The 27,148-nt window shown below is 38.6% G+C and overlaps 1 protein-coding gene across 1 annotated transcript; it reads left to right on the top strand.

Annotated features, from left to right (window-relative positions):
• The first annotated feature begins 3,318 nt into the window (after positions 1 to 3,318).
• Positions 3,319 to 25,374, top strand: RL2 (Root hair defective 3 GTP-binding protein (RHD3)). The gene is made up of 23 exons (XM_089168360.1): positions 3,319 to 3,394; positions 3,533 to 3,682; positions 8,076 to 8,142; positions 8,261 to 8,363; positions 10,561 to 10,631; positions 10,743 to 10,806; positions 10,911 to 10,976; positions 11,077 to 11,124; positions 11,215 to 11,277; positions 11,360 to 11,416; positions 11,862 to 12,020; positions 12,106 to 12,174; positions 12,255 to 12,346; positions 14,873 to 14,951; positions 17,085 to 17,250; positions 18,601 to 18,725; positions 18,837 to 19,099; positions 19,183 to 19,279; positions 19,386 to 19,556; positions 19,634 to 19,738; positions 23,434 to 23,528; positions 23,755 to 23,851; positions 25,013 to 25,374. The coding sequence occupies exons 2-23, from the start codon at positions 3,535 to 3,537 to the stop codon at positions 25,292 to 25,294; spliced, it is 2,487 nt and encodes an 828-aa protein (XP_089024486.1). The 5' UTR covers positions 3,319 to 3,394; positions 3,533 to 3,534; the 3' UTR covers positions 25,295 to 25,374.
• Positions 25,375 to 27,148: the final 1,774 nt, after the last annotated feature.

Below are 27,148 nucleotides of genomic sequence, written 5' to 3' on the forward strand. Positions count from 1 at the left end.
ACCGAGAAGATATAAACTCAATTACTTTTAAGAACCGAAAATAATTGATCTCACCAAAAAACTTACATTCCCTTGTGGGATTTATATAGTCAAGTTGATAGAATTTGATCAGGAGTCTAAGGAGAAACCGTTTAGGATAGAATATTTTACCTTACCATAGAGTCTACTCCCCTTATTCTGGTATTTGAAGTGCCATAGGTAACTACTAGCTTGAACCTCAAACCCGATTGGTCGAATCGACTTACATGGTTTGTTCGGTGAACTAAGCCGTAGACTCTCTTGATTGGATTTGGCCACTGTGGTCGTTCCGGTCATTAGCAATTACAAAAGAGCAAGAAAAAAAATCACATAACTATAATGCGCATTTCCCTCAAAATTTGAAATGTTATGAAACTCCTCTCCATAACTTTTTAGTGTTTGTGACAGTTGATACTTAAATCCTTTAAATTCAAATTAATTTTTTAACCACCAAATTATCCTTGGTGTAGAAAGATCATAATACCTAGTAATTTAATCGATTTATGAATTTATCCTAAACCCTTAATTTACCATTTTATCCTCAAATTAATCTTCCTTCCTCTCACCCTCCGAGTCTTCTATCAATCATCATAAAGTAGAGCACATAAGGCATTTGTTTCTCAAATACCGTGGCAAATTTATTTTGACCATATCTTGTAGATCCATGTCCTTACAAAGATATGGCTCGGAGTCCCAAAAAAATAGCAAATTGGTGGCAGCAGTTGATGGGAAAAGAAAGAGAATGTATTGATGTTGGTCTGAGTTCTTGAACATGAGGACATGTCGACTCTTAAAATGGATTTAGTAAGTGAGGTGCAAACGTAAACTCACATAATTCAGGTGTTTCAACTTCTTTTCATCGAGGTTTGGGTCTCTGTTCTCCAAATTCCTGGTACTAGCACTCGAAATAGTCAGGAAGAAAAAATCATTGGAAACTATTTGATATCTTATTAAACTAATTTATTTATTTATTTTTATTCTTTTGAGTTTTATTCTTGGATCAGTTATGGGAGACGAATGCTACTAGATAGAGTTAAAAAGGATCTAATTAAGCTTTTCCCAAGCTTCATGCAATGTTTGGTGGATGATCTTGGAACTCTAGGTCTCGTAATGCTTCTGATCATGGTGATACTTCTTCTGTTTCTTCAGAATCAACATCAAGTAAAAAACCCCGTTATTCGTTTTTGAATGAGCCTCAAGTGCTTTGTTAGTTACGCAAGACTGTTGGACATACCTCTATACATTGTCCACTTAAGTTCAATCATGCATCATTGGTAAGATCCTTTGCTCTACAGCCATGTTTTCTGATGGCTTAGTGTTTGCAAAGCCTTCTTGGGTAATAGTCATTTGATGGTATATATAATATCCTAGAACACTGTTTGCGTCTTCCTGAATTTACAGTTAATCTCTAACCATGTCTTCCATCATTTAGACTAACGTAAAAGTAAACATCAGACAAGCTTTTTCTAAAGAAACTGAAGATAGAATTCACCATGAAGATCAAATAAAATAATTGAAAAAGTTTGACCCTTCTGGAGTTCAAAGAACACTCAAGATGATTTCAAAGAATAATATCATTAAAGGACATGAAAAAGAATAGTTGGATTGACGTTTTTACCCTTTGGAAAAATGAAAATCTTTACTTCTTAATATTTATATGATAAGTCTTAATAGGTTTAGAAAAGGACAATACAGACTCATACCAATTTTATATAAAAACAATGATTGGACATTTTTATCCTAAAATACAATTAGAATGCATAATTGTGAGTAATTATTTATAAATTTTGGTGAATAAAACTTTTGCAATCCTAATCCCAAGCCTAATCCTATATATTATAATCTAAGTTCATTCACACTGTGACTTTAATTCAAGGTCAAGGATTATTGTCCCTAACCTTAAGCTTTATAGGGCCAAGCCAAGCTTATTCCCAACCTGATTGGTTCTGTCTTTGGCCCTGATTGACCCTATTCTTGGTCTTGTCCCTAGCCTTGGTCTTAATTGACTCTATACTTGACCCTAATCTTGATTGGTCATACCCTTGTTGATGTTTATAATTTCTTGAGATTATGCTAGGGTCAAAATTAAGGCCATGATTAGAACAAAAATTAGGGACAAGTGGGATAAATTCAGGATGCCAAAGAGTAATCCTAAGCCGCCCTTGGCCCTAACCCTCCTTCAAGGCCAAAATCTTGAGCCAAAGCCCTATTATAGCTCAGGGCCAAACTTGCATCTCTAATAATTTTGTCCAATGAAAGATTTGCCACCAAAGAAAGTACATATTTTTAAATAATAGTATGATTAGAGGTGTCAACGGTGCGGTTTGGGGCAGTTTGGGGCTGGGCCTAATGGTTTCGGGCTGAAGAACACCTAGCCCAAATACGGCCCATTAGCAAAATAACGGTTTCAGGCCGGTTTGAGTTTGGGCTAATTAACGGTTTAAATTCGGGTTGATTAATAGTTTATAGTGTGTAAGAAAAAGAACAAGAAAAACAATTGAGCATCCTACAACAAAAGCGAAAATTATATGGAAAGGAAAGTTGCTATTGGTCAATTTTCATTAAAAAAAAACACATCCATTCTATAGAAATCAAGAACCTAGATATTAAGTGGTAAAATGATTATTTGATTTTTGAATTCATGCTTAATTTTTTAAATTGTCTATACCAACTACCCAATGAAAATATAATGATTCAAATGCTATTTAATGTAAAATTATAAAGCGGGTTATAAAGCGGGTTGTAAAACGGGTTATAACGGGTTGCAGTTTGGTTTCGGGTTAGTTCGGGCTCCACAACCCTCAGCCCATTAAGGTTTGGTTCAGACCGGTTCGGGCTATAACAGGCCGGTACAGGCTGGTTCGATTTTAACGGTTCGGGCTATAAATTGGCACCCCTTGTATGATAAAGAGATACAGAGGGATAAGTGGAATGTTCAACTCACAAATTTTTTTTATTATCAATAATAATTCACAATCTCTTCATCGAGAAGTTTAAGTCTTTAAAAACTCGAAAGCCCGTCAAATAAAATTAAATCAAAGCTCTACAACATTATTCTCTACACGCTCATCTAGAAGCCGCTTTCTTTTGAAAAATTTCCAGTGAGGTGCACCAACGATCAACACCGACAATGATATGTTATATACTGTGATCCGTCCAATTGGTATATTTTACCTAGATTTGATCTAAGATTCCTTAATAACCACTAGGATAGGAGATCTATGGACTCGTCCATGGAGGTGCGTACTACTTAATCATAGTGAAGCGGCAAATGAAGGAAACACTGGATTCCTTCCTTCTCTCCCTATTCCTCGGGCATATCTTCCTTTGAAACACTTCTTCGTGTTTGCTTTGGATTTCTTCCACCTTGATTCAGGTATTTCTTCTTTTTCTATCGGGCTTTGGTCTCTGTTCTCCAAATTCTTGTACTGGTGCTAGAAGTAGTTTGAAAAGAAATAAATGGAAACTGTTTGATCACTTATTTAATTTAAATTTTCTTTAATTCTTGGATCAGTTATGGGGGACGAGTGCTGCCCAACGCAGTTGATTGACGGCAATGGCGAATTTAATGTTGATGGTCTTGAGAATTTCGTGAAAACAGTAAAGCTTGCTGAATGCGGACTCTCTTATGCTGTGGTCGCAATAATGGGGCCTCAAAGCAGTGGTATGTGATTGCTGTTAGAATTGATATTTGTCCTCTATTTAAATATGATCTTCTTGATCATTTTCTGTGAAAATTGGTTAAATTGAGCGCGGTTGGTAGGGAGCTGAGCCGTTTTCGCACTAAAAATGTGTTTCTTTGAATCGTTTTTAAAATGAAATTGCTTGCGGCGAAAGCTATATTATAATGCTTCCATTGGGACCAGCATAATTCTCCTACTGTCATATTCTTTGGTTTGGAAGGATTTCCGATTTTCAGACAGAGCCACGAAGGCTTCCCTTCTACTGTAGAAGGAGCTTCTTTTTTCCTAATCTTTCTATGTACTCGAACTCCACAGAGAAGCTTCTTTTGCAGTTTACCACAACAACCACTTAACCCAATCTTTTCATAAGGTTCTCTTAGTTAAAGATGGGCTTGAATACATATTTATCATAGATATAAGCAGCTGTAAAAACTTTGTTCTCGTTGAAAAACATTCTGCCAAAAATAGGCTGTCCAAGTGTGATCTCCTCCTCTGCTGTTCATATTTATCAGTTTACAGATAACTATAAATTTTTGGTTTGATTGAGAAATGTTCTGCCAAAAATAGGCTGGCCAAGCATGATCTCCTCCCTTCTGTTTCATATTATTGTTCTACGGTAAAATTCCTGAGATATGCAGAGTCAAGTAATTGTGAACAACCAATTTTACATGAACCTCTGTGCCTAGTATCAGAGCCACTGTTTTAAAGCACTTTTATGATGTTTTCCCACAAACCCAGCTCAATGGAGCATACCTTCACAAATAGTTGCACCCTTTACAATGTTAGTGAAAAATAAAAAAGGTCATTCCCAGTGTATGAGGCTGCAGCATGTAGCAAGGTCTGGGGAGTATGCTGCCTTACCCTATTTTCAGAGAGGCTGTTTATCATTTCCTTCTCTCTCTTTTCTCTGCTTTATATATATTCTCGTGGCACACCAAGCAAAACTATAGGTGAACTTCAGAGGCCACAAGTCAAATTCATATTCATTGAAAATATGAAGGTAAAAGGAGGGGACACACAAACAGGGATGCACCAGCATCAAAAGAAATGAGGTATGGTGAACCCTGTAATGGTGACTGTCAGATGAAGGGGATCTCCATGCCTACCTTCAGTGGACTTAGAAAAATGGTCATCTGTAAAGGTGATTGCAGAAGGCACCATGAGAGCAGCTATGATTTGTTCATACCCTTCTAGTGTGGTGTCCTCTTCCACTAGTGGTTCTTCGAGAATCCTGTTCAACAATTTGCGATGTAGTGGGGACTTTCGAGTTCACTCAAGAATGGAGATCCTATCTTTTCTAAATGTCCCAAGAGATGATATTCTTTCCTTGTTTCAATCACAACCATCACTCATTGTGCACAATCTATGTAGTTTAAAGAACTTATCTTTATCATCAAAACTGAGGAGATAAGTTACACCATTGTGTAGATAAACGAGGCAGTTTTGTTGCCCACAATATTTTGGCATATCGGGATTCGGGACCATGTTTATTCTAGACTCAAGATCATAAGGTGAGAAAATGACAAAACATCACATTTTTTTTTTTTTGGGATGAATAAAAAAAATTCATTAACCAAAAGAGAGAGAAAGAAAGGGGGGGGGGGGGGAGCGAGTACAACTTAAAGCAATGGGTGGCACCCCAACTAAGCCAACAAGGCCAAGACTAAGAAACTAAACAAGAAACTATGCACTAAAAACCAATAACAAAGAGCCTAGACAAGCCCACAGCTTGGAGTATTCTTTCTTATTTTTCTTCTTCTTATTCATGGAAGATTGGATGAGTGGCAAAACTAAGAAGGATAAGATAAGGAATGATCATATTAGAGTTGGTTTGGGAGTTGCTCCCATAAGTGATATGCTTTGAAAAAGTCATTTGAGGTGGCACGATCATGTTCAACGGAGACCTATAAATACCCTTGTACGGAGAAGTGATATAATCCAGATTGAAGGAACTAGAAGAGCTAGGGGTAGACCTAAGATAACCTTAAGAGAAGTGGTGAGAAAGGATATGCATAGCTTAGGCCTTGTATCTAGCATGACTTTAAACAAAATTGATTGGAAGGCAAGAATCCATGTAGCATACCCCATTTAGTTGGGACAAGGCTTGTTGTTGTTGTTGTTGTTGTTGTTGTTACTAAAAGATTGAATATTGACAATGTACTCTTGGTTGAGGTGATGGCGCCCTTTGGCGGAATTGGTACTTCTCCTGTAATCCTGAAGTGGAGGGGAAGGGTTTTAGACTCCAAAGTACCCTCGGGCTCGCTAACAAGAGTCAAAATGGGGTCAAGGTTAGACTCAAGAAGAGGTGGAGAGGCAAGCCTAGAAAAAGGGGAACAAAGGGTTGAGCTAGCGGAAATAGGGGGCTTAGGGGGTGAGCAAGGGTGAAATGGAGGGGTAGCAAACAAAGACCCAACAGGGGGCCTAAGAGAAGAGGAAGAGGGAGGAGCAAGGCTCAGCCTAGCAGAAGAAATGCGGGGGGGGGGGGAGTTAGATTCAGCCCAGTAGATATGAAAGATGGGAGAGGGATATGGGTTGGGTCCAGTGCAGAAGAGATGAAAGGTGAGGGAAGTATATGGGTTGTGTCCAGTCCATAAGAGATGAAAGGTGGGGGAGGGATATGGGCTGGTCCAGCCTAGATGAAAAGGAGGAAGAGGAAGCACGGGATTAGGGGTAGAAAGGGAAGTGAGAAGAGTGGAGGAGTGGTTGGGGCCTGGATGGGCCCCACCAACGGGTGACATGGCAAACATGAGAGAGAAGGGGAAATAATGGTGAAGGGAGATGGGAATTGCATAGAGCAAGAGGAGGGTGTGGCAAAGAAAGGGAAAACGTAGAGGAGTGAGGAGAGAGGGGGGGGGCTCGAGGAAATGAGAGGGAAAGTCGGAACAAGGCCAATAGAGGTAGCAGTTAGAGAAGCCAACAACATGGGGGCAAAAGTGACAGGACAAGAGAGTGTAGAGGGGGAAACTGATTGAGTGGCCGAACTCTACGATTGTAGGCCTGGACAGAGTGGGAAGGGGCTTCTGTAAATGTGGCAGAGGGAGGAAGAGGCAAAATCAGAGGGGGCGACGGTAGATATGCGGCAATAGAGGAAACTAGGGATTTATGACTAAGGATGGACAGACGGTTTTGGCATGTAGAAACAAGGGGTTGTCACTCTAGTGACATCTCAAGCCCTCACTTTCAAGGGTAAGAGACTTGGGGAGGTTAACAGAGCTTCGTTCAAAAGAGGGATTTGTTGCACAGGGGGCGTGATCGAAGGTGTCACACGCTGAGCAATGGGGAGGTTGCCACTTGTGGCAAACTTGCTGTGTGAAAGTGAAGCCACCTTCTTCCTTAATTGAGATCGCAAAGGGCAAGGAGGTTGATGCCGAAACTTCAATGTAGATGCGAGCAGAGGACAAACGATCCTTCCACTGTGTCCTAGAGTCCAAGAATAATGGTGTACCCGGTGCGGAGCCAACAAGGCTTAGCCCCTTTGAACACCAAAAATGGAGAGGGAGCCCTGGGAATGAGACCTAGATAGATAAGGTGAAGAAATCCTCTCAATATTTGCAACTTGCGATGCCATTGTTGGAGGAAGATGGGTTTCTTCCCAACCATCCAGGGCCCTCCTTCGAGGACCCTAGTCTTGTCCGCTTCAATTAAAGATTTGAAGAGGAAGAAACTGTGGTTGAGTAAGAAGGTTTCAAGCTCGGCAGTCGGCTTCCATTGCTTGAATAGAGAAGACTTGACAATGTTGAAAGGGGAGTGAGAGTGAAGGAAATGGCCAAGGATTTAGGAGCTCCAAAGAGATGCTTCCTTGTCTAGAGCACCGGCCAAGCCAAAAACAAAGGTCTGACCATTCTCCAAGGAGAGGGGGAATCAGGTGTAGGGGAAGGCCATCTTTAGATGATTTCAGTGGGAGGGGAAAGAGGACCAGGGTCTGAAGAGGATAGGCTGAGAGGGGCAGAGTGGGGTTGGGGGGAGGGGGAGGGGGAGGAGGTTCACTCATTGTTCCTGTGAGGTTGACAAGGTACAATCTTGAAACTGTTCCAGCCATGGTGGAATTCATATCTCTTTAAACTGCAACTATCAAACATGCAAAAATAATTCTAGACACTTGAAGAAGAAAGAAGTCAATGTTCTTTCCTCTCAATTCCTGCAATGAGAATACTTCACATGTTGATTCTGCAATCCTACTAATCCCGTGGCCCCTTCTCTTTCACATTCTCCCATTGTATACAGTTATATTACACTTCGGGTGGGTGTCTCAACTGTTGGCATGAGCTTTTTAGATCCTTTTTGTTTCAGGTTTCTGACCGAAGAGGGTTATTATTTTGTATTCAATTAAATTACAATTAAATGGAGTTACTGAACCATTTTCTTTATGAACAGGCAAGAGCACCCTATTAAATCATCTTTTCCATACCAATTTCAGGGAGATGGACGCATACCGAGGAAGGTAGGTTTTTTTCCTTTTTCATACTTTAAATATCAATAGTTAAGTCAGTTATCTCAGTTTCTTACTTTCTGTGGCAGCAGTATAAGTGATACATAATTGGTATATCCTTTTATTGCAGGAATCAAACCACCAAGGGCATTTGGATAGCAAAGTGTGTTGGCATTGAACCTTTCACTATTGCCATGGACTTGGAGGGTACTGATGGGAGGGAAAGAGGCGAGGTAACCTGATTTGCTTCTATTGTTTTCCTTCAGGAGATAGATATGAAGAGCTGACTCATTTGAGTTCAGCCCAAACATGTTTTTCAGCTTACACTCTCTTTGGTATATATTTATTTGTGCTTGTAATCTATTTATAAGATATCATTCATGAGAATTAACTATGGCCTCTAAATAATGATCAGTTTGGCAACCATTAAATAGAATACATTATAAACCTCTGAATATAGAACTTGTTGCCTGTTGCCTGTTGCTCTTTTGCCACTGAGATCTTTACAGGGAAGATGTGTTTATCCCAGAGTCAGAGCCAAGCCATGCTTCCTGCACACAGCCGCCTCTTGTCTTGATCCATCACCCTATGTTTGAACCCATATTATGTTGCCCTAGCAGCTGCTGCTGCCCCATTTTTGCATCCTGCCTTTGTTACCCCTGCCACTACTTCCTCCTGATCTCACCTACCTCCTGCATCTCCTCTCCAGCAACCCTGTCCCATAGCTTCCTCCTACAGCCATGTTGTGCGGGCCCCTCCCCTTCTCTCCCACTGTTGTCCATCTTCATTTGTCCCACTCAACCGAAAAGGCTGCTAATAGGTATCAATGATGCAGTTGGACTTGGGACTCGAAATCAACAAAACATATATGATCATATTCTCATCTTTGTATTCTGAGTTGTCAAAATTCCAGTGCTCTCTTCCTTTCTTCCTACTAAGATGAACATATATCATGTTCTTCCTCACTAGTTTTATTTTGCAGGGAAAAAGGAGGTGGAGGTATTTCTGAACTGTGTTTATAGAATTAACAAGAACAAACCAAACCAAACGAAACAGTAAAAGTGCAGAAGGGGAGGCAGAGAAGAAGTAATGCAGCCAACAAGCTCATAACACTGCAGGCTAGCCTCGCCAGCCATACCATAATGATGAAACTCAAATCCTAGTCCAAATCCAAGTCCAAGAAGTCAGTGTGTATCCAATTCCAAGTCCATTTGGTCTACTTCAACCAAGGCTAAGCGCACACCAAGCATCAAGTGGTTAGGCCACTTTTAAAGCCACCACCCTGGCCCCACTTGAAGAAGTCCGTTTACCTAGTGGTCTGATCCTAGTCAAAGTCTTCTTAATGCAGCCTTGATTGGGCAGTCCTAGCAAGGCAGCAATACACCAGGATCCTCTTAAAACAGAAGAAGAACCTCGCACTTTCGGGTATGTCTGTGGGGCTAACTTGGAGGGGCTAAGGGGATATACTAGGAATGTAGGTATAGTGGTATACTGAGTAAGAGGCTAATACTAACTGAAAGTGACTCAATAAAAATGGATTGAGCCCAAATTGAACCTGGTTCAATTGACTCAACCTAAAACACTGAAGAACGACGTAGCATATAGCCTATTTAGGCCACATTTTCTTGGACTTCTTCCTCTGGGCTTTCTTGTGCATGTGAGCCTGTTGGCCTACGTCACTTTCAGTCTTCTCCATTACCATTTGATCTACTTCAACCAATGCTAAGGGGGAACCACGCATCAAGTGCAACTTATAATTGAGTGGATACATGCTCTGATTTAGTGTCTCCAAAAGCCTTTCTGTTCTAAGTGTATGATTCAACCAAATTTGGGTGAGATTCATTTATGCCTTCTAAAACTCAACCTTGCAAACAATCTCTTCACTTTTCAGGGTGCTGCACAGGGTTCTTGCTCTGCACTTCATCAGTTTGTTTGCATTCAGAGTTTTGTCTAGGGTTGCTGGGAACTGCTGATTGATCTTGGTTAGTGCTGTTTGACTATTTGAGAAGTGATGTTATCTAGGATTTCTCTTGGGCAACTGAAAATGAATCAAGGGACTTGCACAGAGTTTTTTATGAAAGTTTTCTTTCATATTGCGATTAGAAAGCATATATAGGAATTGTATAGGTTTATTAATCCCAATTTTATGCCTTTTTATAAGATTGCGTTGGCTTATTGAACTTTGTGATTGGATTTGGTATATCCTATCCTTCCTTCCGTCTTTCAGAAGGGGGTAACTGATTGTCTTTTTAAATGTTTGAGATGGAACTTAATTTGAATTCAGTAAAAGTGAAATGTTTCTTCTGATTTCAAATATTTCCTTAGATGTATCATGTATGATCATAGTATTTCTGCTAAACTTGTGTTTATGATTCTAGTTATGATTCTTGAAGTCTCTTTTTAATAATATAATTGTGCTTATCCGTTCAGGATGATACTGCATTTGAGAAACAGAGTGCCCTATTTGCTTTGGCAGTTTCGGACATTTTGCTAATAAACATGTAAGTTGAGTCTTTCACTTGCATGCTTCTGTTAGATAGAGAGCTAGTTCTTTTCCTACAGTGAACTCATTCTGCAGTTGATATAATTGATCACTATGAGGCTGCATTTAGGTGGTGCCATGATATTGGTCGGGAACAAGCCGCCAACAAACCTCTTCTTAAAACGGTGTTTCAGGTGTATATCTTTACATTTTATTTAGTTTCTGTCTGGCTTAATAGTTTGACAAGGGTGTACCTATGATGATCTTCTATTCTTTAATTTTCTATTTCAATTTGTAGGTCATGATGCGCTTATTTAGCCCTCGTAAAACAACACTGCTGTTTGTTATTCGTGACAAAACAAGGGTTGGTTACCAGATAATTATATATTTTTCAGAAGATATTCGTTAAACACTTTGTGCTTTGACCATGAAATCCACCTAATGTCTTTGTTCTTCTCCTACAGACTCCACTTGAGCATTTAGAGCCAATCCTAAGGGAAGATATTCAGAAGGTACCCTTCTTTGCCATTTTCTTGTAATGTAGTTGTGCTGCTGTAGTGTCTGCTGTTTCTTCAAAGCTAAGTCTTAGATTTTTTCTGCAGATATGGAATAATGTGGTTAAGCCCCTGGCCCATAAGGACACCCCGCTTAGTGAATTTTTCAATGTGAGTCATCACTTCTTCTAAAGAAAATCTAGGTCATTTGGAAATAAGTAGAACTTTGATGTTTTTGCCATTTGACTTGAAGGTTAAGGTCACTGCCTTGTCCAGTTATGAGGAAAAGGAGGAGCAGTTCAAAGAGCAGGTAACTGCTTAAATACAATTACCAGTCTATGTTTCCTGGTTTATAGCACCATCTTCCACTATTTCTGCGACTTCTACAATTTGCACGAGTAGTCAGCTCATGCAAGCTCCTTAGTCAATGATTGAAGTGTGAATAAGCCTTGTCCCTGCCATTTGGGAGTTGGTTGGCCATACTGCCATTCTGTCTCACCTGAGGTGTTTTTTTTTTTTTAAATAATTTAATTAAAAACAGCCTTTCTCCATATTGGGTGTAATTGTATTCATTGTAAAGCCCTCTCCCAACACACACCCAAAAAAAAAGTTGAAAAAAAAGAGAAAAAGAAGAACCTTGTGGAAGCCTTGTGCACTGAGTATGCCTTTTAATAAGTACTAGGGAGAAGTTATGACTATGTGTTGCTTGGTATCTTTGGGTGGAGACTGTAACATTTTCTCTCTTCCTTATGCAGGTTGCACAATTGCGGCAGCGATTTTTCCATTCTATTGCTCCAGGAGGTCTTGCTGGAGACAGGCGTGGTGTTGTCCCTGCATCTGGATTTTCCTTTAGTGCCCAGAAGATATGGAAAGTTATAAGAGAGAATAAGGATCTAGATCTTCCTGCTCACAAGGTTTTCCTTTCATACTCCTCTTTGTTAAATATAAAGAAGATTGTTCTTTTTAGGCATAATTGTGCCATCTTTTCCTATTATTTAGGTAATGGTTGCTACTGTTCGATGTGAAGAGATTGCCAATGAGAAGCTTAGCCGTTTGAACTCAGATGAGGTAGTGAAAACATCTTTCTTGTTGCAGCATTTGTTGTTATCCTAAGTTTTGAGTTTTTATGCTTTGGAGGTGTCCTGTAGGGTTGGTTAGCTCTGGATGAAGCTGTTCAAACTGGGCCAGTATCAAGCTTTGGCAAAAAGCTCAGTTCACTTTTGGAGACTTATCTTTCAGAGTAAGACATCATCTCCTTCTCTTCCCTTTCTGAGTTGATGTCGTCACGTCCTTTATTATGACCATATCTGAAGTCTATGGAGTTGTATTTCCACTAGAACCAGAAAAAATGTCAATACTCATAAGTTTTCCGTAAAAACAGAGCATCACAAGCTTAAAATAAGATGTACAACTTTATTAGAAAGTGTAGAAAAGAAGGTAAACACCAGATAATAAGAATTGTATTAAGGACTGAATCATAGAATATTAACTGGCTAAACCTGGGATTATTCCTGGCAAACATGTTGGATTTCATGTAATAAGGGTACTTTTAGTATGGTACATTATGTTGTATTGTGCTCTGCGTTTTTCCATTTTACCTTTCTTTATTCAGTCTTTAGTATGTCAATATGTATTCGACTTCTGCTGTTCTTGACTATTGATTCTATGGGCTAAGTGAATCAATATGGGGAGAGAAGGCTATTCCTACACAACTTCTCTTCATCTTCATCTTCCCCTTCTTCCTCCTCTTAACTACTTCCTCTATTCCCTTGCAATTTTTTATGTGAGTATGATAGCCTCCACAGTTGGTTTGAGGGTCGTATTACAAGTTCTAGATGTCCTCCCTCTCTTTGGAACCCTAGGGTACAAAGAGTTCCCAAGTAAGAGAATACCATTTGAATAGATTGAAGAAGAATGAAATAAGTCTTCAATGGAGGAGGCTACAAAAGCTCCAAAAGATCTCATGTGAGAGTGTGAGTCCCTTGAAGCTCCAAATTGACAAAGGCAGATTTCCTGGGTTACCACTAGCTTGTTTCTCTCTCTCTCTTCTGGCAGCCATTGGGGCTGTGTATGGTTCATTTGAATTACCAAGGAGTCCTCTTTGATTGCTTCATGTTCTGTCATTTAAGGGTGTTGGATCATGAATCAAATCATTGTGGTTTGCTCGGTACCACTAGTATCTTTTCTCCTTGCTTCTTTATGCATTGGAGAGGTAATGTGATGACTTTTGGTATGTAACGCAGATGAATTATGATTCTTTGAGTTGCCATGAGAAGATTTTACCCTTAAAGTTTGGTCGTTCTTCTCATTGAATTCTTACCCCCCCCCCCCGAGTACTGGTGAGGTGTTTTTGGGTTTTAGTCTCCACCCAAGGTTTAAAGTATGGTATTGGTTATCATATTGTTAGGTAATTTTAAGAGATGTACCATATCATATTATATTGAGCACTACAAATATGCATAGAAATACACTTTTGAGACACTAAACAAATATATAACGAATACTGTGGATGAACACTAAAAGAAGAATAATGTACCAACAGGTGCATTAATTTGGATATTTTGTTAAAAAAAATAAAGGATGAGGTCTCTTGCGTGTTGTAACAGTTTATGGCCATAAGAGTATTGGAGAACACAAAGAATAATGTTCTAACACTGCATTCATTTTTCAGTCTAAAAGTGAGAAAAACCAAGATTGAATATTGAGTCGTTTTGGTGGATGTAGTACAATATGATATATACTGATACTTTGAACCCTTTGTGTACCCCCATCTTGGTTTGGATATCATTCCCATATTTTCAAGAGTATTCCACCATTATGTTTGAGGTTGGGCATTGCATGCTTTGGCTCAGTATTCCAAGTGGTTCTTAGGTTATTACTCTGGTCTTTCAGACCCTAACACCTAGATTTCTACTTGAGAAGTCGAACAAGACCCAACTACTTGGATTGGATTATTTGGTATAGCCTTCCCTAAGGAGTTGGGACAAACTAAGGTATATTACAGGTGCCATTCAAGCCTCTGCCTGATGCCTCAGTGTATGAGAGACAGAGAACTCCACTGTTATAATTTGGCTGACATCATCTATAAGACCTGAGAGCGATGGGAGGTTTGTGAGAAAGAAGACTGCCAAGTATATTTGGAATGGCATATTCAATGCATTTGACCAAGTAGGTGACTCAGCTAGGGTTTCTGATAGGTCCCTAGTATCACAAGTCTACACTCGACAGGGAAAGTAAATCCCTAAATTCTAGGGAAGGAAATGATTGGAAGATTTGAAGAGTCCTATTGTATTCAGGTTACTTTTTAGGATTAGATTGAAGAGTCATATTACATTCAGGTTAGAGTCATATTACATTCAGGTTACTTTTGAAGAGTCCTATTCGAATTCAGGTTACTTTTGAAGAGTCCTATTCGAATTCAGGTTACTTTTGAAGAGTCCTATTCGAATTGGGATGATTCTGTTAATTAATATTGTAGGAACGCAATTGCTATAAATAGGGGGAAGGAAGAGTAGAAGAGACATGTTTTGAGATATAGAGAAGTTTATGTGAGAGCCATTGCTCTTGGGTAGCCATAGGAATCACCTACTGCTGGTAGAATGTATTGTTTCTTATTCAACTTTTATTCAAAGTCCCTTTTTTCTTCTTGAGTTATTCCACCTTGTTAAGTAGCCTCATTCAGGTACCTAACAGTTTCAAATACTGTTCTTTGACTAGTTGCATTTGCCTTTCTTTCTGAGTTTATGTGTACTTGCTTTCTCTGTAGATATGACATGGAGGCTATCTACTTTGATGAAGGTGTAAGAAATGCAAAACGAGAACAGTTGCGAGCTAAAATGTTGCATGTAAGTATATTTTCCTTTTGTGATCATCCGTTTGTTTTCAGTTTGTATACTCAGAATAGTTGGTAGTTCATAAATGCTTTATTAATGGGGAAGTTGCATCATTTTCTGGGCTTGTGTTCCTAGCAATTGTACACTTCAATAGTCCTGTACAACTTCTCCGTAGTCCATCAATGAGAAACTTGTCCGCCATATTCATATGCTGAGACCTTTTGGCTAATCTGCTTGTTTTTCTGTATCTTTTGATCAATGCTCCTGTAGGCCGCCAATTGTCCAGCCACACACAAGTACCCTTTCCATCACCAATGACATGCTGCATGAGGGGTTCCACCTTATCCCTGACTGCAGAACCTTTTTCTGAACCCGGGAGCAGTTAGCATTTGGTTGAAGTGTCCATATAGAGCCTTGTTTAAGGTATCTACAATGCAACAGTGGACCATATGATCTCTTTCTTGGAAGCAATTGACCAAATCTTAGTATGCCTGCAATATTGAAGTCCTTTATGCATCGAATCCCGAAACTCCCTCCTTTGGTTTGCAGATTGCATCCCATGATACATAATGCATCTTCCTTTCTAAAGGACAAGTTTTCCATTCTAAGTAAGGTTCAGGCCACTTGAAGTTGGAATAGACCTTAAGTTTGTAAGGCCGATTAACCCCTATTATTTCCCCCATCATGAGAGTAGACTAGATTTTGATAATTGATTGCTGGTTACATGAGCTTTTTGCTGTTGTTGTGTCTTCTTCATCATGGAAACCTTGGCTGGTGAGTTATTCCATTTGTCTCAGTTTGTATATTCAATAGAGCTTCTACGTCAGTCATATCCTAGTTTCTGAAGCCTGATTTGGTCATTAAAATCCAGATCTTATCCTTCCCATTATCTTCATCTTGTCCCCTCCGTCCTTTTTTTCAATTTTTTTATATAACTCTACAAACCATTCATCCTTCCATTCCAACCTTTCCACCCATCGGAATCTTTCCGGAGTCAAAAGGTTTTACCCCAACAGCAGCCCCCACACTTGATCCAAGTGACAGCATATTCTTCGCTTCTAGACCTAGTTTCTGGTAAGGCCCTTTTCCATCCTTGAACTCTGGAGTCTAGGATTCATTATTCCTTCCATTCCCATCATGAGAATTGGTTCAAATTTTTAGGATATATTCCTCCTGAAAGTACCTGCACTTTATCCTACTTGCAGCCCCAAAACTGTAAAATCTAGAATTGCCTCAAAACCCAAATTTCAGAAGTCATATTTCCCAGCGTTAGTTTTTCTTCAAATTTGTACTGAACCTTCCCCACCGCCATCTAACCTTAAACCCTACTTCTCTTGTTTTCCCCGGATTTGAAACCTAACTCTAAAAAAGACCTATTTGGTTGGTTCTAATTTGACAATCGTGTTTGCTAGCCTACGTCACCTATGCTAGCATAAGATAGCTAGGGGAGGTAAAAAGGTAAAATGTTAAAAGTAACGCATTACATCACTCATCAGGTTACAATACAGTAAGCATGTACATAAAACACTTTTTTGAACTAACAGTGCATCCATGCAGTGTGAAAAGAAAGTAAACCAAAATTGTCTCCTTCTATTACATAACTTCTCCATTTTGTTTTGTGATAAATAGAATCTATCCTCCAAGATTCAATGTTAGTATGGTAATATGCTATTTCATTTACTGGACATGGTAACAGTTTTCCAGAGGGAGGATATTTTTTACTAGCTATATGAATTAAAATAACATTTTTCTTAGGCAAACACTATGAAATATTGCTATCTAGCATGCATGACTTCAGGTTATGTGAAGAGCCAAAAATATGCCTCCACATAGCCCCACCAAAATGCTGAATATGCCTCCCTGCAGATTGGGGAGAAGTAAGCACAGAATGAGGAAAATTCACCACTATTGAATTATGCTTTAACACTTTGATGACAATTCATTATTCTCCTTAGATTTATCAGAAGTGAGCATCTTTGGTTATTATATAAACTCAGATTATCTACTGAAAATAGAAATTAGTCATTTCAGACTGATAAGCAAAAGCTATTTTTGCATTCATTTCATGTTCTTTGTTTTTCCTATTTTCCTCCTTTCTTAGTGATGTCTTGGTCTTCTTCTTATTCATGTTTGTTTATTTTCCAGTTTGTTCATCCTGCTTATCAAACCATGTTGGGGCATCTGCGTTCTAAATTTCTAAATAATTTCAAGAAGGGACTGGAACAATCACTAAATAGAGGAGAAGGATTCTCTGCTTCTGTTCGTATTCTCAAGCAGTCATGTATGCATGACTTTGATGAAGCATGTGCAGGTGAGCTTAATTAATATTTTTTCTTCTTATTAGAGACTCGTTTGATATTGTTGACATGGGATCAAGAGGGTCGAGGGGGGGGGGGGTGTCTTGTCTGTTGGTGTTGAATCAGTTCCACACTTTTTTTGCTGCATTCTATGGGACAAAAGTTCATTGAAAACCTGACCTTACACCCATAGAAGAATGTGACTGGGTCTATCAAAATTGTAAACATACTTTGCAGAACAGGGACTGGTGTTCAACAAATAAAATCAAGCATTCACAATTTGGTACACAATATATGTGTTTTACCTGACAATGTTTAAGGTTAGTCCACTGAGCAGTACACCTTGGGGTCTCGCATATGCTCAATACTCTTCTTAATATGATATGCTACCCCTATGGCCAAGATATCCTTAACCCTAATTCAACCTGTGCCTCAATGAGGCTGGAACTTCGATTCCCAATTGTGTAGGCCTTGGCCTTCCCAAAATTTTAAAGGAAATCAGGTACAAACCCAACCCAATCACTCTAGGTTTTCCCAAGTATGGTTTTAACCATAATAACTGCCTGGAACGCTCAAGGTTTTGTAAATGTGATTACCTCCTCCAAGGTAATTAGTTGAGTCCAGATGAGGGCAACCCATCACCTCCAACACATGTCTGCTATTTTCCATCTTCTCTAATATATCTCTCTAGTATTTTGAGTTTTCAAGAAATAATTTCCATTTCCAAGGAAATCACATATGCATGATCCTGTAGATATCACTCCAACTTTTCTTCCAAAAATAAAGCAAGATTATGGTCCACAATGAGGCAAGATTGTCTGCCCAGAAATACATGTTGCTGCAAATGCAATTTTTGAGAAATACACCCAAAAAGCCTCAGGTGTTTCAGCGTCTGAAACCCCACGTAAACATCAAAGATACTCTGCTAACCAGCCAATTGCTGTCTTCACTTCATGGCTACAAATCTGTTGCCAACAATGACAACACTCAAATGCAACAACTGCATGAACAGATAGCATTAAGACAACCACCACCCCCCCATCCCCGCGCGGGGAGGGGGGGAGGGAAGTTGAATTTATTGAATTCAACCTATCATATTGGTTGAAGAGGGTCGGTTATGTGATAAAAGGAGAACACACCATACTTCCTGGCAGAGGAAGACATGAAAAAGCAAGTTCTGAAGTGATATAGTTACAGTGTAAAGACATTGTAAGACCTAGGATTAAGTTTTTGACTTCTGAGCCATTTCCAGCTTATTTGGTTAAGCATAACCAGGGGAATGGATGAAATATCCTCTATTTCATGAACCTGTCCATCCCACTCATTTAAGTGGAGATTTTATTTGTGATTTTGTTTTCTGACAGATGCTGCTGTTAAGCAAGCTAACTGGGATCCTTCAAAAGTGAGGGAAAAGCTTCGTCGAGATATCGATGCACATGTAGCATCTGTTCGTACTGCAAAGTTATCAGAGATGGTATCAAACTATGAGGTATTGTACTTCAAAATTGAAAAAAAAATATATTGAAATTCTTATTAGCAGGGGGAATGTGAGATCATTTCTTCACAACGCCATGACAAACATATCCTTTTTGAATTGTAGAACCAACTCACGGAAGCACTCACCCATCCTGTAGAATCTCTTTTTGACACTGCTGAAGGTGATACCTGGGCATCAATAAGAAAACTTCTGAAGCGTGAAACTGAAACTGCTGTATCAAGGTTTTCAACTGCTATTGCTGGTTTTGAGGTGGATCAAGCAGAATTTGATAAAATGGTGCAAGATATACGGGACTTTGGAAGAGGTGTGGTGGAAAATAAAGCAAGAGAAGAAGCGGGGAAAGTTCTTATTCGTATGAAGGACAGGTAAAGGTTAATTTTTCATACTCTTATCATGTGTATTCATTTTATTTCATTATTTGGTGGTCTCACCATTGAGTTGTTTCCAGGTTCTCAACAGTCTTCAGTCATGATGATGATTCAATGCCCAGGGTTTGGACTGGGAAGGAAGATATAAAGGCAATCAAAAAAGCTGCCCTTTCTGTGGTAATTTGCGTTTCCTGGATGAATAAAAAGTTAAAAATTTTAATGCATTGTGTGTGTACATCGTTAACGTTTGTGGTATGATGAAGATCCTGTAATCTTGTTGCAGTCTCTGAAAATTTTATCTGTAATGGCTGCCATTCGCTTGGATGATAAGCCAGACAAGATTGAGGCTATACTTTATTCATCCCTTATGGATGGTACAGTTGCTGTTTCTTCTACCCAGGAGAGGGGAATAGAATCCACTACAGATCCCCTAGCTTCAAGCACATGGGATGAGGTATTTGTAAGTTCTTTTCTGAATTTAATTGGATGAAACTTTTGTTATGATTCTTCACTAACAGGTGCATGTAAAAGGTTCCTAGGAGTAATACACTAATTACACCAGTCCAATGTAAGTCTTTGTGGAGACAGTTGAAAACTGAAACAGAGTATACTGTTGTTCAAGCTATATCTGCACAGGTACGTCTGGATTTTTTATTCCCTCCCCCCACCCCCCTTTCGTCATTCTTCATGTCACATATTGTCTGAGTAATTTTCCTTTCATGTCTCTCCCAACACACCTACTCCCAAAAGAAAAGAAACACATACACTCTCACACACGAACACTTGCCCCACTTCAATAGATATGAAAGGGTGTTGTCCCCCCAAGGGTCTATAAATTTTCCACAGCCATATGTACTTGTACAGGGCAACAACTACCAATTCACTCCTATTCTTCCAAATGTTGTTATTGAGCACCTAATCCTCTTTGTCCAGGCTTGTGGGGTTATACTGGGGCAAATAAGAGATTCAAGGGTTTTTCTTCAAAGCTGCTAATAACCAACGGAATATTTTCAGTTTTGGTACTTAATAGAAGGTGGTTCATAACATTTTGACCAGTAAGAAAGCTAGGTACAGACAAGAATTTTAGTAGAGTCGTGGATCTTTTCCCTGTTTCATCTGTGGTTTCAACTCGGTAGCAAAGACAAAATGAGATCTTTACTGAGATCACGACCAGAACGTGAACTATGCTCAGGCATCCCTGAAACACCTGGGGTAGTGTAGATGCCTCGAAAGCTACAGAGACCACCTAATGTGTTTTTACACTCATCACTCTCTATAGTCTTAAAAAACTTATCAGATATTCAGCATATGAGGGACATATTTGGGGAGGTCAATGTGACTTGAGTCTTAATCTCTTTCAATTTTGTTTGTTTTACTTTTGATCACATGCAGCGTCATTACATATAAATTGCAAACAATAAACAAGGGTGTTCTGTGAGCATGCCACTCTGTTTGCTGATTGTCAGAGACAAATATCACTTGTAACAATTCTAGAAGCTATTGGAGTTAATTCTCCATGCTTTAGAGCCGTGGATTCAAGTATACCGGTTAAAATCATGTGAAACCCCACTTTCTATCGGTGTTAAGACTGGAAAGTTCTGGACAAACATTTCAATGTAATATCTTGATCGGTGTATGTCAAGGATGTAATATCCAGGAATGCAGAAAAATGCATGCCTATACATTGACCATCAAGAGGGAGGATGCCTCGTATGTTGTATAGTTGAATTTGATCTGAAATTTGACATATGACCAATCTAGATCATCCACTGGATATACAATGTCTGGATTTGCCACACCACCCTTGTATGTGGCACTTAATCTCTGGCTGCAAACTACATAAGATTTTACCAGATGGACTAGTCCTATCCATCTCTACCAAACAAGATAATATCATTTGCAAGCTGACATGTGAAATCTCTATCTCCTTAAAAGTTACAGCCAGCTCTGATATCCCTGTTGCTTCAAACAAAAGTTTAATCCCTCAGCCTCCTATTAGAATGAGGATGAGGGGTGCTCCTTGGTGAAACCACCCTCCTTTCATAAATAAATTTTGAATTCTTCTTTTCTGCTGAATGTTTTTTTATTTTTAAATTTTTTTTTTATTAAATCCCCTTCAATGTTTTTATTTTTATTTTTAAATCTCCTTTCTATCGGCTATCAGAATTCTTCATTGATGTTTGTACCCATTGCTCCTACATCTTATTAGCTGATTCAAATCATTCCGAGTTGTACTTGTTGCCATCTTTCTTCTTATGCTCTTATAATTTTTCTTTTTTCTTTTATCTATTTAATAAAAACTTTAATGAGAACCATTTTTTAATTTGAACTTAAAAACCGTTTGGTAACGACATAATGGAGAATTAGTTACCCAAGTATAAAGAGTTTCTATGGTATATTCTGATTAATGCACCCATCTTCATCTCTCTATTCCTTTGCATAGCTGCAGTAGGAAAATCTGTCCCAGTTGTTTGTCTTGCTTTCAATGAGTCCTAGTCAAGCTAAAGCTAAATAGCTGCTTTACTTGAAATCAAAGAGTGAACCTGTATGTCAAAACCCCGCAAACTTGAAGACCTTGTTTGAAACATCAGCAAACTAAGATGCTTGAATCTCTGGTGGGGAATACAAACCACAAACAGGAGCTTATACTGCCTGTATTTATCTGTTACAGCTACTAAAGGGCTTCATTTCCTATTCAATCTCAAATCATGTAATGCAAGGACACAATTCCTAGGATCTGATGGTCTATAGCCGGTGCAATGCTTCAGAGTTGAATTCCAAGGGTGCAATTTTGGTCTTCTTGTGAATCTTGAAAGAAAGCAATTGAAGTATCAACCATAATGGGAAAAAGTAGATGCAAGCATAACCAAGAAAACTCAGCTCTCCTAAGTAAAAGGAGGCCCACACATCTGAGGATTAGAAGTAACTGTGTCAGTTCTGGCACAACACTGTTTTTTCCTTCATTCCGCGGTCACTTACTTGGCGCTTATGCCTTGTGACTCAAGCATATGGACTAATTGGACCTGTCATGTCAGATTTCCTGACTTTTCTCCTTCAAGGTTTTAAGAGTAACTGGTATGAGAGGTAGCAGAACTGGACGGATAGAGGTGTGAGAGGCAGCACTCAGCAGTGCTGGAATAAGATGGGTGTCAGACTTAGACGAGTAGTAAGGGCTGGAACAAGATGATACAAGGAGTAAGAGATGAGAGACTGGACAGGAGGGTTCCAGAAGTACTTTGGGCACCTAAAATCTTTTCTTCCTCAAAATACACCTGTTAACACTTCTGTTTTAAACTCCGTGCAGAAACCAACCTAAAATGGTTTCCAACAAAGAATGAAAAACAGCTCTCAGCCAATTTTTTTTTTTGTTGTATTTTTTTTCAGCTCCCATAAATGGTACTAAACACAACCAGAGACATTTTATTAGTTGAAAATAGCAAATAAAAAAAATTAAAATTACCGAGGACAACCTTAATGTTAATATTATACATCTGGAGAGATATGGCTTTTCAAATACTAAAAACTTCTTGGGACTAGAATTGTGGGAGGGTAAGGTGATCATTTGTGTTTAGTACCATTTATGGGAGCTGAAAAAAAAAATACAACATCTCATGGCTGATGACCTACCCAGGCCACCCATGGGTAGCGTTTCTGTGAGGTAATACTGTTTGTTTTTCACCATGCGTGCAGAATTGTTTCATGTGTTCACATGGGATTTGTGGTTAACATCTCATGGCTGATGACCTCCTTTTTTTTTCTCCATGGTTATTACTACTCTTGTTCACTCTCAAAATAAGGGTAAAGATACTCATTTTGGTCATCTGACTGTCCCCCTCAGAGAAGAATATTATTCCTCTAGCAGCTTTGAATTTTAGTTGCAGTACTTAAAAAGACTCAGCTCAAGATGGCTGAGCTGTTCCTTTGGATATATGCAACAAATATTCGAGCTAACTTTTATACTCTTATGATCTATACTGAGTTATTTATCAATTAGCTGCAAGGGTAATTTATGATTTTGAGCTTGCCATTGATCGGGGAAAAGTATATCAGTCTGGATTCAGAGCAATGGCTGCTCCATTGGAATTTTCATTGTCTTTGATTGGTTTCTTGATTTACAATTTGCATGAAACAGAGAAAGAGCACATTTTGGTTTTGTGGTAGTGTCCCATTCTCCCTGAAATTGTTTCTTTACTTATTGCTACGTTGTTGTTTATACTTATCCATTCCTTCATTTATGAAAGCACTGTTGAAGAAGCTGGTAAATGATCAATTCTGCATGGATATTTTATTGATTGGTGGAATCTAACACATGAGATACGTTGTTTTTTCAGGAAGCTCATAAGCGGAATAACAGCTGGTTACCTCCATTATGGACAATACTTGCAATAGGTGTTCTTGGATTTAATGAGTTTATGATCCTTCTAAAGTAATCACCAACTATTTCTTTTATTATTATTATTATTATTATTATTATTATTATTATTATTATTATTATTATTATTATTATTATTATTATTATTATTATTACTTTATTATTTCTACTGTTGTCATTTTTATTTCATTTTTATTTTGCTTCACTTTTTACATTACCTGCTCATTCCACCTTATGTCCTTGCTAAAGCTGATCACTGTTGCTTGTGCCAATGAAACAGGAATCCTCTTTATATGCTGGCATTGTTTATTATTTATTTATTGTCTAAAGCCATATGGGTACAGCTTGATATTCCAGGGGAATTCCGCCATGGCACAGTGAGTAGCAATTCATTTTCTTCTTTTTTTATATGGTTTTATTTTAATTTCTGACCTCCAGAACTGGATATGATCTTACTTCGGTTCTGGGAATTTAACTCAATTGAACCTTCAGAAGGTTGTCTTGATTCATTCTTTCAAGTGCTCACTTGTTGAATGCTTGGTCATAGGCTCAAGTCTTGAAACAACCTTTCTGGAAACTGGGGTAAGAGTTTTACGTTTGACCTCCCTAGATCCTACCAAATGGGGAGCTTTCCCTCTTTGCACTGGGTAGAACCTTTCTGGGGATTTTTTTTTGGGAGAGGGGGGGGGGGGGTGTTTAAACACAGTAGAACCTGGGTTGTCATGAACTGTCAAGTGTATTATTTCTAATGTTAACATCTAGTTTAACTAGAAATATCAAGGAACAGTCAATCTAAAAAAAATGTTACCTTCCATCTGTACATACTAAAATCTCTTATCTAAGTAGGGTACATTTTTGTTGAAAAAAAACTGGTGTTTCTTGGTTCGTTCAACGGATTCTTCTTTGGGTAATTTTTTAGGTAGCTGTCTGTCACTTCTATGTCATAATTGAAAAGTTCGAGTTTTCTGCTATGAAACTATCCGTGCAGCCTAGCCCTAATTGACTCCAAATTATAGTTGTGGAGGTGCATCTCGTCAGCATTGCCTAGCATTCTGGTGCCTTAGTCACCTTTTGTTGTCACTTTGCATCTAGGCCTCCTCCATCGCCTGAGGCCACCTAGGCTCCATTATAACTACCGTCATGTTGTCTTGTGTAATATTTTCTATGTGCTAATTCTTTCTTTTTAACCATTTAGTAAGAAGACTTGTCTTCTTATGCAATTTTCTTATTGTTAGGAAATATTAAAATCTTTAGTAAATATTCAATATCTATCATTCTTGGGCTTGAAGATGCATAGACGGTGAGCCATGGCAGTGATTTTAGGTTAGGGGAACAAAGAGTAAGAGTATCCTTTAACAAAATGGTGGTGCTGATCCACCTTGCCATCTTTTATCATGCTATAAAAAGCCTGATTGCTGTGGGCAGTGAAATTGAAAATTTTGAGAGCCTCATCTAGTTTACCTCGTCTGTTTTTAATTGCTATCCTTGACAACTGTGAGTAAACTGATCATAATCATGTTTCATTGGCACATTTGCAGCTTGCAGGGATTATTTCTATTTTGTCGAAGTTTCTTCCCACAATGATGAACCTTATGAAGAGACTAGCTGAAGAAGCCCAAGGTCGTCTAACTCCTGAACAACAAAGACCAGCCCCATCACTAGCTGCCCAGAACAACAGACTACAAAATTCAGTGACAGCTTCAGTTCCTAACTCATCTATATCATCTAATTTCACATCAACTGGTAGCAGTGTTGAATACTCGAATTCTTCAGTTATACACAGACGATCTACAAACACCGAAGAGCCAGAACATATTTGATCAAGACCAGTGGTTGAAAATGTGTATAATATCTTGTCCGGAGAAGAAGACAAGATCTCCAATCTAATGGGACTTAGGGATAGGCAGCTGCATGAGATTGGATGTATAGCCATAGATGGCGCTGGTAGATTTTTTCCCCCCTTCTTTTTTTTCCTCTCTAGGGAAGTGTGGTTGTATAAAACCTTTTTTTTTCCTTTCGTATATGAAGGAAACTTTCTTATCATCTCTCTTCTTTCGCGACACTTATCTCGCCGAGGGAGGAGACAGAACGCGCAGGCGAAGGGCGGATGGGGGGAGCAGCGCGAGATGGAGAGAGGGATAAATTGCTCCCTAATTACCAATTGAATCCTAGTTCTTATGGAATTATTGTTGTCCTTTCGCTTATTTTTTCTTTTGGGAACAAAGATGGGGCTATAAGCCCAAGCACAACACCGAACAACTACCCAGAAATAGCAACTAAGTCGGCTTGAAGGATCTCCTTAAAATCCTAAGAGGGATCGTGAAAGGAAGCCGAAAAAGTCCTTTGAAGTAGACGAAGCTTGGACATCCAATCAACAGTTTTATTTTGTGTCCCTATATACGTAGTTGAAGTGTATGTAGTAGTTGAAGTGTATGTAGTGCACACGGCTATGTGATAGATTGGAATCTTTTTTACAATGCCTTCATTGCGAGCTCGTAGTACCACCCACTGAGGGTAGTTATCTTCCACGATTCCAAAGCTACTACCAATAGCAACCATCTCTTCACTTCTAATGTGTCAAAAGGTTATTTAGGTTGTTGTAGTGTTTATTTTGTTCGTTTCTGTGTGTTTGTTTGTGTTTTTTTGAGAATTGGGTTAAATTCTATCAGAATTAAGAATCTAAAAGATAATATTAACTTCATTTAGAAAAATCATAGGAAATACTGACTTTTTGCCCTTGTATTATTGTCCCATCCAAAATGACATAAGTAAATAATTGGAACCTTAGATTTATTTTAGGGTTTTTTGAAAAAATTAGAATTATCACATCATTAGTTGATTAGGTAAATGGGGCAACAGTAATTTCGAGTAAAATCTAAAATTGAATAAGTAATTTCAAAAATTATAAAAAATAAAGTAATAATTAAATTATGCTATAATGTAGATGTCAATAATATGCCAAGACAAAGAAAAAAAAATTACAGATTGCATGTTTTATTAGGACTTATACCCTGCATTGCACGCTTATTAGTGTCCTAAATCAAAGGTTGCACACTCTCAAAATTACAAATTGTACACTCATAACATTCCATACAAAATTCTATTAAATCATGAGTAAAATGACTATATTACCCTCATTATAATCAAACACATAACTACTATCATTTAAACCCTCTCAAATCCAACCCTTAGGTGGGTCATCTTCTATCTATACTTCGTTGAAAACTGCCCACCACCATCATTTAAAACCATCCCACACCTTCCCCTGCTAGCAAACACTGCCTTCACCTTCCTCGAAAATCACTCCCTTCTCAGACTATGTCATTCTTCACTCCAGTGTTATTGTTAATGTTAGATTAGCTTTTTAACCGCAAACAGACAGATGTGAAACCATTAGATTGATCCAGCGATGATATAACCTTAGCTAGCACTCATCAAACAACGCCAAGATATTACCATTCAGGACTTGCAGAACTATCATAAAACATGGGGCAAGTTTTTTTCTTCTTGGTAATCCAATAAAACATGTGATAGAAACAGAAAATCCTTAAGCCTGAAAATTTGAAAACTTAGAAAAGGGAATGCACTCGGATCCAACATCATCTTTCAAGGGTAATTCATGGATTCAAGAAGTGACAAATACTTTTTCCCACGGATTGAGCCTTTCCCTAACT

The sequence above is a fragment of the Hakea prostrata genome, chromosome 9 (genome assembly GCF_041222555.1).
Source record: "Hakea prostrata isolate BN-2017 chromosome 9, UWA_Hpros_2, whole genome shotgun sequence".
NCBI lineage: Eukaryota > Viridiplantae > Streptophyta > Magnoliopsida > Proteales > Proteaceae > Hakea > Hakea prostrata.